A 15,450-nucleotide genomic window follows, 5' to 3' on the forward strand; every position below is an offset into this window, starting at 1 on the left:
GAAAAATAGAAGAACTGGGAACTACTTGACATAAGTATAAACCCCCTCTCCTGACCACTGTAGAATCTGCAAGATTCCCTGTATACTTTAATTTATGTTTGTGTTGAAGACAGTGAGATATTTAGAAAGCTTTGAGGTATCTGTGTTTATTCAATTCATTTTGATACATTTTCAGTTGAACTGAAAATAGAAGAATAACAGTATAACTATTTTTTAAAAAGTACTATATATCAACTATTCCTCTTTATTGATATGCAGATTTGGTTAACATTTTCATCCTTCAGATTATAACAAATCCCCAAATAATAAGAATCCAAATTAAAATTTAAATACATTTCAGTGTTTATTTAAGCAGTCTGAAATATGTTTTCAAAATGATTTCAGAATGACACTGGTGGACTGCGTAGCCTTGTCAACAAGTGGACTACTTTCTTAAAAGCGAGGCTGGTGTGCTCAGTAACTGATGAAGATGGCCCAGAGACACACTTTGATGAATTAGGTACATAAATGTGAGATTTAAAAATGCTTTTGAAAGAGAGTTTGTTTAGTTTACAATTCTGAATCAATGATCTGGGTACTACTAATGGATTTCCTGAAGTATTTTTTAAATCTTTCTTACTCCTAAGTGCACTGCTGAAACATATAGTTCATTGAATCCACCATGATATATAGATCAGTATGTTCTGTATGTGTGTTTATTTATGTGTCATAGAGACCGACAGAGAGAAGTACTTATATAATTTATACATAAGTAATATCATGCTTGTGCTTTTTTAAAATGGTTGTGTATTTCATGTATGTTTGAATTCTGATATTCTAGTTTAAAATCAATTTACATGAAAATATAGCTGTACATTTTTGCTACAGTTAATGAAGAGAATTAAAGGTTAGAGAAGTGTCAGAGTGGAAATTAGACTTATTCTCCAGTTCTTCTTGGTGATCCTGGGACTAAATATTCTCAGCATGTGCGACCTGAGAAGGGTTATACGTTCCAAGTCAAATAAGGACAGACAATCTGATTCCTTTCTACCAAGGAATGGTTCTCTTTTTAACCAGAATAACTTGGTACATATCATAGTATCATGTTTACCAAGTTATGTTTAGAAATTATTTTTATTTTGCTTTAATTCATTAAAGTATAAAATGGTCGATGAGGTAAGTAATAAAAAAGTATTATAATATGATTCTGTTGTTGTTTAGTCACTAAGTCAAGTCCAACTCTTTGCTACTTCATGGACTTCAGCACACCAGGCTCCTCTGCCCTCCCCTGTCTCCTGGAGTTTGCTCAAATTCATGTGCAAATATGTTTCTAGCAGTTACAACAACTGAAATAGACATTTGGTCTCCTGAAAAGCCATTATGTTGAACATAAAAACACCAATTTCTACTTCAGTTTTTCTAGAAAAAATGTTTTAAGTATGATTTTATGTTATAACCTAGTCACTATTCCCTCCAGAATTCTTTAAAAGTATTGTATATTTATGTTTCAGTGACTTAGAATGTTTCAATCTCTCCTTATTTTAGGGAGAGCTAGACAGTGCCAGCCTTTGTTCACATATAGAAAGACTAGTGGTTATTACTTTATTACTTAAGATGTCCTAAATTTATTGTGAATAAAAATACATCTTTCTTTGTATTGGTTAGCAAGAATGTTATTTGCAAAAAGTACCCTAAATCCAGATATTTTTTGTATTTATAACAATTGGTTATTATTGAGATTTGCTATCAGAAATCTATTCCCAGATTCTGTCATTTATTGCACTTGCACCTCACCATCTGTAATTTTCCTTTTGCTTCCATATAGTTTAAAATGCTTATAGCAATTTTGACTGAAAGACAAAAGGTCTTCCTTTATAAAGTCATTGTGAAAAACTTTTCTTCCATGTTCAAATTCTAACCCTAGGTTAAAAAGAAGTTGATATTTTTAATACTTTTTAAATTTAAAAAGTAGTAGTTTATCATTAAAGGATATTTAGAAATTTCAGGATAAAAAGAAGAAACATAAAATTTTCTGTAGCTTTGTCAACCAGAAATACTCACTGGTCATCTTCTTCTATACTGATGTATAGTTTAAAGGTTTACATGGTTCTAGTTCATATTAAGGAGAAGGCAATGGCAACCCACTCCAGTACTCTTGTCTGGAAAATCCCACGGACGGACAAGCCTGGTAGGCTGCAGTCCATGGGGTCGTTAAGAGTCAGATAGGACTGAGCGACTTCACTTTCACTTTTCACTTTCATGCGTTGGAGAAGGAAATGGCAACCCACTGCAGTGTTCTTGCCTGGAGAATCCCAGGGACAGGGGAGCCTGTTGGGCTGCTGTCTATGAGGTTGCACAGAGTCGGACACAACGGAGGCGACTTAGCAGCAGCAGTTCATATTAAATACTGTTATGTCTCTCCTACTCAATAGTATTTTATTACCATGGTTTCCATAAGGTAACAGTCCTCAAAAATTCTTTTAGTGTTTTTTCAAAAAACTAAGATCATGGCATTCAAGCCATCCCTTCATGGCAAATAGATGGGGAAACAATAGAAATGGTGACAGGCTTTATTTTCTTGGGCTCCAAAATCACTGAAGATGGCTACTGCAGCCATGAAATTAAAAGATGCTTGCTCCTTGGAAGAAAAGCTATGACCAACCTAGACAGCATATTAAAAAGCAGAAACTTTACTTTGCCCACAAAGGTCCATCTAGTCAAAGCTATGGTTTTTCCAGTAGTCATGTATGGATGTGAGAGTTGGACTATAAAAATAGCTGAGCACTGAAGAATTAATGCTTTTGAACTGTGGTGTTGGGGAAGACTCTTGAGAGTCTCTTGGCCTGCAAGAAGATCAAACCAGTCAATCCTGAAGGAAATCAATCCTGAATATTCACTGGAAGGATGGATGCTAAAGCTGAAACTCCAATACTTTGGCCACCTGATGCGATGGACTGACTCCTTGGAAAAGACTCTGATGCTGTGAAAGATTGAAGGCAGGAAGAGAAGGGGACAACAGAGGATGCAATGGTTGGATGGCATCACTGACTAAATGGTCATGAATTTGAGTAAGCTCTGGGAGTTGGTGATGGACAGGGAAGCCTGGCATGCTGCAGTCCATGGGATCTCAGAGTCGGACACGACTGAGCGACTGAACTGAATATTTACCAAGTGATTTTCTTTTAGCTCCTGTCAGATTATAGTGATGCTGCAGGAATATCTTTCTGAATAATACTTTTCAAAGTTGAAATTGTTCTCTTAGGCTAAATTTTTTAAATATTTGGAATCTTTAAAAAATTATATTTCCCTCTTACAGAGGATGTGTTTCTGCTGGAAATGGATAACCCAAGGACAACGCTAGTGTATGGCATTTTTACAACATCAAGGTAATTATTAAACAAATAAATTTTATGAGTTAAACAATAACATTTATTGAGTAATAGTAATTATAAAAACATTCTTTCAACTCTTTAATTTTACATAGCACTTAGGAGGCAACCCTCTCATTTTATTAATTTTGTTTAATTACTAAATGTATATAAGCAGAACTCACACTTTTGAAATAGTTTTGTATGGAGTATTTGTAAGAATTATATAATTTTTTCCTCAAAGAAAGGAAAATATGAGCTACAATGCGGGGATAATGTGTATGTTATATTGTTTTAAGGAAATAACTTGAAGACTCATGATACAAATAGAACTTGGCATTTCTATTATAATTTTTATTTCAGGAGCAATCTAAAGTGTTGACTATCAACACACTGAAACAGTTTTCATCTTCGATGTAACAGTATTTCATATTTTTGAAAATAGCTTTGTTTTCTAATATATCAGAAATACCCAGTCTCAATCATCACAGACTTCAAGACTGTCCAGCATCTTCTCACCCTTTCCTGTACGTTTTCCTGTGTACTATTTTATGCCAGGAATATTACCCAGCATTCAGTACAATACTCCATTTGTCATCTGACCAATTTAGAATGTACTTTTCATTAGACTATCAACTACAAAATGAAAGTCTAAACATTTTACTGTTCTTCTCCAGTGGAGGAAACATGGTATAATTTTCAACTTTAATGAACCATTCAAAGTAAAATTGATTATAAATCATGTTTACTTTGCCCTATCAGTCCTGGGTGTTCATTGGAAGGACTGATGCTAAAGGTGAAACTCCAATATTTTGGCCACCTCATGCGAAGAGTTGACTCACTGGAAAAGACTCTGATGCTGGGAAGGATTGGGGGTGGGAGGAGAAGGGGACGACAGAGAATGAGATGGCTGGATGGCATCACCGACTCGATGGACATGAGTTTGAGTGAACTCCGAGAGTTGGTGATGGACAGGGAGGCCTGGCGTGCTGTGGTTCATGGGGCAGCAAAGAGTCGGACAAGACTGAGCGACTGAACTGAACTGAACTGAAGGATACAAATAAATTTTATGAGTTTTTCTGACTTAACGTAATTTAATGAAACTTTTTTGAACCCTGTTGTTTTCTTCTGTGACTAATAGGGAACATTTACAACAATTTCTCCAACTACCATTTAGGACATTATAAGAGCACTTTTACATTAAAAGAATCTTAAAAAAAGGAGCTAGAGTGTTCCCTTATTAATAAGATTTATTTTGTGAGTTAAATTATGATAGGCTGTATCAATAGTGACTTAGAATTCAAATCATATTTTTTAATAAATTGTCAATTCTTTTTTTGGTGCTAAGACAAACTACTTAGAAATTTCTTTGATTTGTTCTATATTTTGGGCCAGATTCATTGAGTACTTTTTTATAACTTAATGTCTACTACGTTCATGGATGAAAGTAAATAAATGTCTTAATGCTTTTTATAACAACGGCTATTTCAAAAGTTTTTTTGCTTAACTTGTGTACCATAACATTCAACTTTTTATCATTGATTTTGCCATTTATTTTTAAGTTGTATTTAAATTTATCCATTTATTTTTGACTTTTTATTTTGCATTGTAATTGGGCTTTCCCGGTGGCTCAGTGGTAAAGAATCCACCTGCAAAATGGGAGACTACGGAGACATGGGCTCAATCCCTGGGTTGGAAGATCCCCTGGAGGGAGGAAATGGCAACCCACTCCAATATTCTTGCTTGGAGAACCCTATGGACAGAAGAGCCTGGTGGGCTATGGTCCATGGGATCACAAAGAAGCAGACACTACTGAAGCCTCTGAGCACGCATAGTTGATTAACAATGTTGTGATGTTTTCAGGTGCACAACATTATGACCAATACAATCACTTTTAAATTTAGGAGATAGTAAAATTAATATTCTTCTGTTTTCTTTTTTTTCAGCTCAGTTTTTAAAGGATCAGCAGTGTGTGTTTATCATTTCTCTGATATACAGACTGTGTTTAATGGGCCTTTTGCACACAAAGAAGGGCCCAATCATCAGCTGATTTCCTACCAGGGGAGAATTCCGTATCCTCGCCCTGGAACTGTAAGTATCCAGAAAATTTTCTTTGTTACTTTACTTTTTAGAAAGCTATAACTTACTAAGAAATGACTATCATGTTGATGTTAATTAAATACAAACATAAACCTACTGGTATACTCATTTTAATGTTTCAATGGATGAGTTCTTATACTTGGGATTTTACAAATATGTAAGTTATAGAATTCTATACAGTTTTTTTCTAAATGCTCTTGATATTAATAATAAAATCTCATTTATATTTTAAGACAGCTGGATATGTTAGATAGGGAAGAGATATTTTCCTAATTTTAATGGCATAGAAAATATAGCTTGGAAAATGGAAACATTTTGGAGGCAGTCTACTAATTTGAATTCAAGTTGCTTTTCACAATTTTTCTTTTTAAGAAATCTCATCTATTTTAATGAAATTATCCTCATGTGAGAATTGATTGAGTAATCAATCTGAAAAGCTATTTCAATTAGGAATATATTTAGTTAAAAATTATGTATTGTAAATTCTCAAGGAAATAAAATGGTATTTGTGAGCAAATAATGACAATGAAAGTGAGGTTATAGTTCAAAGAAAAAGTTTTGAGGTATTCAAATATAACCATGTCTTGAAGCATTGTACTATTAAGGGGTAGATTGAAAACTACTTTTTCCAGCTCAAGGTACAGACAGGGCACTGGCAGATTGGAACTGAGTTTTTCCAGGACAGTGGTCATAGTCATACTGTGTGTGTGTGTGTGTGCACGCTTGCACACACACTAAATCATATCTGACTCTGCGATCCCATGGACTGTAGTCCACCAGGAATGTAGTCCATGGAATTCTTCAGGCAAGAATACTGATGTGGGTTGCCATTTCCTTCTCCAGGGGATCCACCTGGGAAGACCACGGTGGCTCAGACAGTAAAGAATCTGCCTGCAATGCAGGAGATGTAGGTTCAATCCCTGGGTCAGGAAGATCCCCTGGAGAAGGGAATGGCTACCCTGTCCAGTATTCTTGCCTGGAGAATTCCATGGTCAGAGGAGCATCGTGGACTATAGTCCATGGGGTTGCAAAGAGGCAGATATGATTGAGGAACTAACACAGTCTTACTATTTGTTTTTAATTTGAATTATAATAATGCTGTGTTGCGACTAGGATATTGATTAGTTTCTGTCTCTGTAAAATGTTGTACATCACTCTCACTGACAGGAGATGTTACACAATTGACCTTCAAGAGGAATATAATTCTCTTATATTCTTGTATTTCATAAAATAAGGTTATATTTATAAAATGCATTGGATATAAGAATAATTTTATTTAAAAAAATCAAAGGAAAGTTATTAAAATAATATTTACTTGAACAAAATACTTTTCATTCTTATTTAAATAAGAAATTCCCTTGGTTAGTATGCTTCCAGACATTCATCTCTTATAAGTTTTACTTACTGCTGATTCACTTTATTTTTGTATTATTATTAGATTTTATTTGCAATATAACATTTATTTTTTTGTTTTTTAATCATGTTGAATGATACTGCTGTCAATTTTTTGACAAGAAAAATATGTACTGATAAGCCTTTAAAGAAGATGTTTATTCAAAATTAAAAGAGCTCAGGTTTGGTTCCCTGGCTAGGAAGCTCAAATATGTATTACTAACTTCTAATTAACTTTAGAAAGACTCAAAATTGCTACTTATCCATGAAAGTACTGAGTTTTAAAAAGCTAGTTAATCATGACTGGCAACAAAATCTTTCCATAGAATTTATAGTCTCCTTTTAAATGATCTCTCTTTGATGCTTATAGCTCAACAGAAGATGGAAGAAACATGTAACTATTTGGTATCACACTAGGAAAAGAAATCAAGAGCCATATCCATCTTAGGGTATTAGAGTGTATTAGATAAGAAACAGGTGGTTGGTAGTTTAGTCTCTATGTCATGTCCGACTCATGCGACCCTATGGACTGTAGCCTGCCAGGCTCCTCTGTCCATGGCAAGAATACTGGAGTGGGTTGCCATTTCCTTATCCAGAGGATCTTCCCAACCCAGGAATTGAACCTGGGTCTCCTGCACTACAGGCAGATTCTTTACCAACTGAACGAATTATATAAAAGAAGGGGAAGACAAATACCTTTCAAAATCCATCATGACTCAAGGCTCGCATTATTTCATTGAATGTAGTTCATGTATTTTCAAATTATTCACTGATAACATATCCAAAGATACGTCATATTTTTGAGACTGACTTGCTATTTGAATTGGATCAAATCACTGTTTCATCTTAAATCAAAAAATTAAGAGATGGTTGTGATTGCATTTGTTTTCATCAGTTATTCTATTGAACAAAATACATGTGGGATTAATACAGGAGCAATTGATTTGTAAACTGAATAAAATTCCATTTTTTCCCATAAATCCTTAAGATAAACACCTCAGATACACATAAAGGAGAGCCATGCCAAGTAAATAACGGTTTGCGGCCTCAGAGCTCTATGAGTGCTGGAGTCAGCTTGTACCTGACTGGAAAGAAGAAATTGCATTCACCTCATCTCAGTCAAAGAGTTCACAGTAGCAATATGAAATCAGTCATGGATGGAGTCCTACATCATGGAAATTGACGATGTTACTAATTAGGATTTTTTTTTTCCCCTGAAGAAAACCACCCCCATTGGTCCCGCAGTGCCTCATAAGACTCTTCACCCAGTGGCAGCTCAAAAAGACTCTGAGAATGACAGTGAGAAAAACATTCATGTCAAACTTCTATTGTACATAAAACGTGAGAGTAGATAATTCCTTTTTAGTAAAGCAAGTAAACCACTGCCAAATTAGAAAATTCTGCTAAAGTCCCACTTTGCATTATTTCTGAGCTCCTAAGCATAAGCATTTTTCCTCTTTCAAAGCAGTGTGACATAAGCCAGGACTTAGTGACACATCTGGAGCAGACTCTGTGAAAAAAGGGAGTGAGTTGTCAGTGTTTGAGACATATTTCTATAATGTGGTTGCTTACATCTGGTGTTGAGATCACAGCAGCTCCTTTAAAAAAAAAAAAAAAATGTTGTCAGATGAGTGATCCTTAGAGAATAAAGAAGGCTGGGTGGAGGAATAAACTCTGGAACTCCTCCTGGAAAAGCATACCTTCCTGAAGATTCAGTCCCTCCACCCTTTACTGAGCAAAACACCATGAAGTCAGCTCTCTGACTCAGAGCAGTATGCATATGTCTCTTTCCTAGGGTTTTAAGGTTTAATATCCCATTCATGTAGCCACAAGACTCACAGCCAAGTGACCCAAACATTCCTTTTTCTCTAGGGTTAAGAATGTTGCCTCTGAAGTCCTCCCAATGTAGGATCAACTATGATCATCATACTTTAATTCCCTATGTAGTCCAGTTGTTGGGTCAACCTCATAAATGTATGACTGGATTCTTAAACAAATGACACTAGCAGAAATCTGATACCCTCATTCTAATGTTCCCTGTAGGTGCTTCTTGTAAAGCAGGATTGATAGTTATGTTAGCAAACTGTCCCAACCAGCAAGCCCAAGTCAGTAGGAAGAAGCCTGCCAATTGTGTCATAATGTTTTTCCATAAGTAATACAAGTTTGTGGAAGAAACAGGACACCTTGGGTATGTTGCAAAGGGCAGCCAAAGACTGCAGATTCTCTCTGTGGCTGAGCTAACATATAACATTATTCTGATGCAACGTGTACAAGCTTCTGTAGAAGACTGTGACTGTGTTTGCTTACCCCATACTGTTAAAGCAGAACCTCATGAAAATGATCAGTTTTAACATCTGTTTATAAGTGTACGAGAACCATCTGCTTCATTCACTGTGCTTTGAATAGGTCTACAACCTGGTGCAGCAAAAGAACACAGAAAATGTATGATCTGCATAGTTAATAGTAGAAAAGGAGAAAGTTTTTTGCTGACACTTTTGTCAATTGCATGGATCTCCTGGTTGTTTTTGCAGTAGAAGCATTTCAGTTCCTCATAGATAATTTTAAAACATTGTTAGCATAGTTTACAATAAAATCCAACACATAAGGCATATAGACATGAAAAGTTAATTACATACTGTTTCACATAAGTATTCAAGGCATGTGAATAAAGCAAACAATAAATATTATTGAAATCTAGAGAAAAAAGAGATTGTCATGGGACAGTCTAGTTTGGAAAGGCATTTAAAAAATATATGAGATTGGCCTGGCCCTGAAGGGTAGTTAATGTGGATAATTTGAATAAGTAAGGAAGGATGTTTCAGGCAAAGGTTACTGTGTACATTACAAGGCAAAGATAGAAATTAATCAATGATGAGTCCTAGAAGCTCTTCATGGGCTAGTAGGACTGGAACAAAGGGCTCTTTTAAGTCATGGAGGATAAATACCAGAAAGATGAGGGCCGGCTGGTGCATAAATTCAAGTCCGGTTATTTAATTCTTTGGACTTTAAGTAAAGGGTCCAGTTTACCAAGGGTTTAAACATAAGATCAATTTCTCTCAGAACACAAGTTTCAAAGACTAATACTAGAAACCAGCCCAAATTCTAGAATATCATTTATTTATGTCCATGTATTTATCCATATGCCATTTGTCCTTCAAGTGTCAGGTCAAGCTCCTTTAGAACGTGCTGGTTACCCTTTCTGTAACTAGTTTTACCTTTGTTTTCTGTTACCTGTCTTTAGTGTCAGTTCCTACTTCTTCCCTTCACTTTGTGATTCATGATTTAGGATTGCTCCAGGCATTATAGTTGCCAGAATATTCCAAACTATTTTTGAAATCTCTAAACCTCTTCACTAACTCTGGCAGCCTTAAGTTCTCTAATAAATTCATTTTACAAATATAGGTTCTTATTGATTGTGAATCAAACTCTGTTTTTATTTTACATTTATCTTAAATTATATGTCACAATTGTTATGTTACTTTGAATATGTCCATCTTTCTTACTAGAACACTTGTGTCTAGAAGACAGTGGTTGCTTCCTATCCTTAAATTCCCTGCTGATCACTTCAAAATGCATTTTGAATAAAAGCTGTCAAAAAAAATTGATATATGAATTGATATTAATTGATTTGATTCAGTTCAGTTCAGTCTCTCAGTTGTGTCCGACTCTTTGTGACCCCATGAATCACAGCACGCCAGGCCTCCCTGTCCATCACTGATTCCCGGAGTTCACTCAAACTCATGTCCATCAAGTCGGTGATGCCATCCAGCCATCTCATTCTCTGTTGTCCCCGTCTCCTCCCACCCCCAATCCCTCCTAGCATCAGACTCTTTTCCAGAGAGTCAACTCGTCGCATGAGGTGGCCAAAGTATTGGAGTTTCAGTTTTAGCATCAGTCCTTCCAATGAACACAGGACTGATCTCCTTTAAAATGGACTGGTTGGATCTCCTTGCAGTACAAGGGACTCTCAAGAGTCTTCTCCAGCACCACAGTTCAAAAGCATCAATTCTTCAGCGATCAGCTTTCTTCACAGTCCAACTCTCACATCCATACATGACCACGGGAAAAACCATAGCCTTGACTAGACGGACCTTTGTTGGCAAAGTAATGTCTCTGCTTTTTAATATGCTATCTAGGTTGGTCATAACTTTCCTTCCAAGGAGTAAGCATCTTTTAATTTCCTGGCTGCAGTCAGCATCTGCAGTGATTTTGGAGCCCCCAAAAATAAAGTCTGACACTGTTTCCACTGTTTCCCCATCTATTTCCCATGAATTAATTGATTACTGAACACATTAATGCTGAAAACCAGTATAATGGGTGAGTGGATTAGGAGCAGACACTCAGGAATACCTAAGAATAGGAAGGAAATTAGAGGTACTTCCTGATAAGATACAGGCATCCTCATTGTTCCTAGCATTTCACTTTAGCACTTTAGTAATCAAAACACTTACAATGTCTTTACACAAAGAAAGGAATGCTTATCATTACTTGATAAACAGAAAGCTAAAACTAGAGGAAAACAAACACCTGAAGGGGAAATTTAACCAAAATTACTTAATGACTATTTGTAGAGCAAAATTATCCTTCCTATGAGTGAGACAGCAGCCCAGTTAATGGACAAAGGCTTTATTTCATAGTAACATGTGGATATTATATTTTCTTGAGGTTTCAGTACACATGCTTTCATATATCACAAGGTGAGGGATATGTTAATTGCATCTTATTTATACTTGACAGTTTTATACTGAGCAAACTCACAAATCCAGTTAGTCTGCAAAGGGTAATCAATTTTTGTACTTGTCACATAATTGTCATTAGTTCTTTGTCTTATCTGCAAGATTTAGGCAGTGAATCAGTGGAAAAAAATTAATATTGACTAAAGGAATTCTATAATTTTGAAAATAAACTTTTACTAGGACACATTGTTTCTAAGTAAAAAGTTTATTGTGAATATAATATAAAAGTCCCACATGGAGAACATTTGAATGAATATAAAATAATTGATCTCAGTTGATTTATTTGGGTTACCCATTTAATAACTGGGCTTCCTGGATGGTTCACTAGTAAAGAATTTGTCTGACAATGCAGGAGACCCAGGATACCGAGATGCAGATTCAATCCCTAGGTCGGGATGTTCCCCTGGAGGAGAAAATGGTAACCCACTCCAGTATTCTTGCCTGGAAAAATCCCATGGACAGAGGAACCTGGAGGGCTACAATCCATAGAAGTCGCCAAGAATTGGACACGACTGAGCACACACAACATTTAGTAACTATGGTTGTGAGTGACTTAAACATAATTTTTAGCTAAATTTCAGTTACCATTAAGTAAAACCCAGAAACTTGCTTGCTTGCTTGCTAAGTCACTTCAGTCGTGTCCGACTCTGTGTGACCCCATAGATGGAAGCCCACCAGGCTCTCCCGTCCCTGGGATTCTCTAGGCAAGAACACTGGAGTGGGTTGCCATTTCCCTCTCCAGTGCATGACACGTGTAATTTAATAAGACTATGAAAGTAATTGCTAGCTGGAAATTATAGAGATTGCCTAGTAATCTATGCTAACTTTGGATAATCCTGGAATTTATAAAAACAATACTTGCAAATATTTAAGGCGACAACTCAGGAAACCATCCTTTAAATGGTGTTTTTGGAGGGGCTGGAGCTATTTGAATCGCCCGTGCATTTGTACTTTCCATGTTTTCATTCAGTGAAAATTCATGATCCACAAGCATCTTCTGGTTGTTGTGTTTCCCTCTCTCCACTTTGTGTGAGAAATGACAGTAGAAAATACCCATAACGCTACATTTTTCAGAAGTATGGAACACACTCATCAGTTTAGAATACACTCACATGGAATTGTTTGTCCTCGTTTGGTCTTTTATTGTACTTAATTTATAAATATGCATATTTAAATATAATACTTTGGCCTAAAAAGCATATGAACCCTAGATGAAAGTCTTGTTAATGGGATAATGAATGAGAAGCTTAGTTTTATCACTTGTCTCATTATCTCTCTTTAGTGAAGTAATTTAATTGCTCCTTATGCTTTTCTACAAAAAGTGAACTATATTTACTGGTCCTATAAAATATTCCAGTAATGTTAACTGCTTAAAGTTAGTCTAAAAATTGCATTGCTGCTGCTGCTGTTGCTAAGTCACTTCAGTCGTGTCCAACTCTGTGCGACCCCATAGACAGCAGTCCACCAGGCTCCCCCGTGCTGGGATTCTCCAGGCAAGAACATTGGAGTGGGTTGCCATTTCCTTCTCCAATGCATGAAAGTGAAAAGTGAAAGTGAAGTCACTCAGTCGTGCCCGACTCTTAGCAACCCCATGGACTGCAGCCTACCCAGCTCCTCCGTCCATGGGATTCTCCAGGCAAGAACACTGGAGTGGGTTGCCATTTCCTTCTCCAATGCATGAAAGTGAAAAGTGAAAGTGAACTCGCTCAGTCCCATCCAACTCTTTGTGACCCCATGGACTGCAGGACGCCAGCCCTCCCTGTCCTTCACCATCTCCCGGAGTTTACTCAAATTCATGTCCATTGAGTCAGCAATGCCATCCAACCATCTCATCCTCTGTTGTCCCCTTCTCTTCTTGCCTTCTGTCTTTCCCAACATCAGAGTCTTTTCCAATGAGTTGCCTCTTCACATCAGATGACCAGAGTTTTGAAGTTTCAGCATCCATCTTTCCAATGAAAATTCAGGATTGATTTCCTTTAGGATTGACTGATTTGATCTCCTTGCAGTCCAAGCGACTCTTAAGAGTCTTCTCCAACACACAGTTCAAAAGCATCAGTTCTTCAGTGCTTAGCTTTCTTTATGGTCCAGCACTCACATCCATTCATGACTACTGGAAAAACCATAGCTTTGGCTAGATGGACCTTTGTTGGCAAAGTAATGTATCTGCTTTTTAACATGCTGTCTATTTTGATCATAGCTTTTATTCCAAGGAGCAAGCGTCTTTTAACTTTGTGGCTGCAGTCGTGGTCCGCAGTGATCTTGGAGGCCAAGAAAATAAAATCTGTCACTGTTTCCATTTTTTCCAGTTTTTTAAAGATTTCAGTTTAAGCTAGCTTTTTCACTGTCCTTTTTCGCCTTCATCCATCAAGAGGCTCTTTAGCTCCTCTTTGTATTCTGCCGTTAGGGTGATGTTATCTGCATATCTGAGGTAATTGCTATTTCTCTTGGCAATCTTGATTCCAGCTTGTGTGCATCCAGTCGGGCATTTCACATAATGTACTCTGCATAGAAGTTAAGTAAGCCAGGTGACAGTATACAGCCTTGACATACACCTTTCCAATTTGGAACCAGTCTGTTGTTCCACATCTAACTGTTGCTTCTTGACCTGCATACAGGTTTCTCAGGAGGCAGGTAAGGTAGTCTGGTATTCCCATCACCTAAAATTCCACATTTCTGTTTTCTGTTGAAATTTCACCACACTAGGTTTATATTCCTGCATGGAAGCAGTCACCTAGAAATAAGTATTCACTGCCACATTTGAATAAACTGCAATTTTCATTTATTACTGGCTGTATCATATCTTGCTATTCACCACAGATGCTGTACCCATTTCTGTTGATCAGGAAGCTTGATTTGTTGCTTTCCTTTCAATTTGTACCTCGTTGGACATTGGAAGGACTGATGCTAAAGCTGAAACTGCAATACTTTGGCCACCTCATGCGACGAGTTGACTCACTGGAAAAGACTCTGATGCTGGGAAAGGTTGGGGGTGGGAGGAGAAGGGGACGACCGAGAATGAGATGGCTGGATGGCGTCACCGACTCTGTGGACATGAGTTTGAGTGAACTTCGGGAGTTGGTGATGGACAGGGAGGCCTGGCGTGCTGTGATTCATGGGGTCACGGAGAGGCAGACACGACTGAGCGACTGAACTGAACTGAACTGAACTGAAAGAGGATAAATGAAAACTAGAGCAATAGTGCTTTTGTTTAAAAAAATATAACCAAGTAATTTTGTTTCTGAAAGTAGAGATATTGACAGTGTTTGATAGGGTTAGACAAATAATGTTTTATGTGTTAAGAAAGATTATACGTTGCTCATATAACTTGATACTCAGCTCCTATTAGTGCATGTGTTCAAGTTTCAAGCTTCAGCACCTCCCAGCCTGCCCTTGAGTTTGTCCTCAGGTGACTTGTAAATGGAATCCTCTTCTCGGAAATCCTTGTCTTGCTAGAACTGCTGAAACTGTCCTGCAGTCATTTTTAGGTCTCATTATTGCTTTCTCTCTGCCTCTTTATACCTGATGCTCTTAATCTTTCCCCTCCTCACCAGAACCAATGCCCCTGTTTCATATAGCCCCTACACCAAAATTGGATGACAGATATAATAGAGTATTTCACTCATCCAACTACTCTGTCAAATATCTAATATTTGTCAGCTTTATTATAGGTCTGATGGTGAAATAATGAACAAAACATGCCCAGTTGAGAATAATTCACGACTTACCTTCTAGAGGAAGAAACAGACAATAAAGATACAAACAACAAATATATTACACACCGGTATATAGAGCCGTGAAAAAAAAAATAAAGCAAGCTAAGGAAATAAGAGGGTGGAAATGGTGATGGGGAGCAATTTTTATATGTCATCACCTTA

The 15,450-nt window shown here is 36.9% G+C and overlaps 1 protein-coding gene across 1 annotated transcript in view; it reads left to right on the plus strand.

Moving 5' to 3' along the window:
- SEMA3C (semaphorin 3C) overlaps nucleotides 1-15,450 on the plus strand; it is a 226,621-nt gene that overhangs the window by 154,338 nt on the left and 56,833 nt on the right. Inside the window, exons 9-11 of the mRNA XM_055420650.2 lie at nucleotides 385-499; nucleotides 3,296-3,365; nucleotides 5,294-5,438. Coding sequence (XP_055276625.2) covers nucleotides 385-499; nucleotides 3,296-3,365; nucleotides 5,294-5,438 — 330 coding nt within the window. The remainder of the gene's footprint in view (nucleotides 1-384; nucleotides 500-3,295; nucleotides 3,366-5,293; nucleotides 5,439-15,450) is intronic.

The sequence above is a fragment of the Moschus berezovskii genome, chromosome 3 (genome assembly GCF_049115385.1).
Source record: "Moschus berezovskii isolate FMDL1 chromosome 3, NW_MosBer_1.0, whole genome shotgun sequence".
Taxonomy (NCBI): domain Eukaryota; kingdom Metazoa; phylum Chordata; class Mammalia; order Artiodactyla; family Moschidae; genus Moschus; species Moschus berezovskii.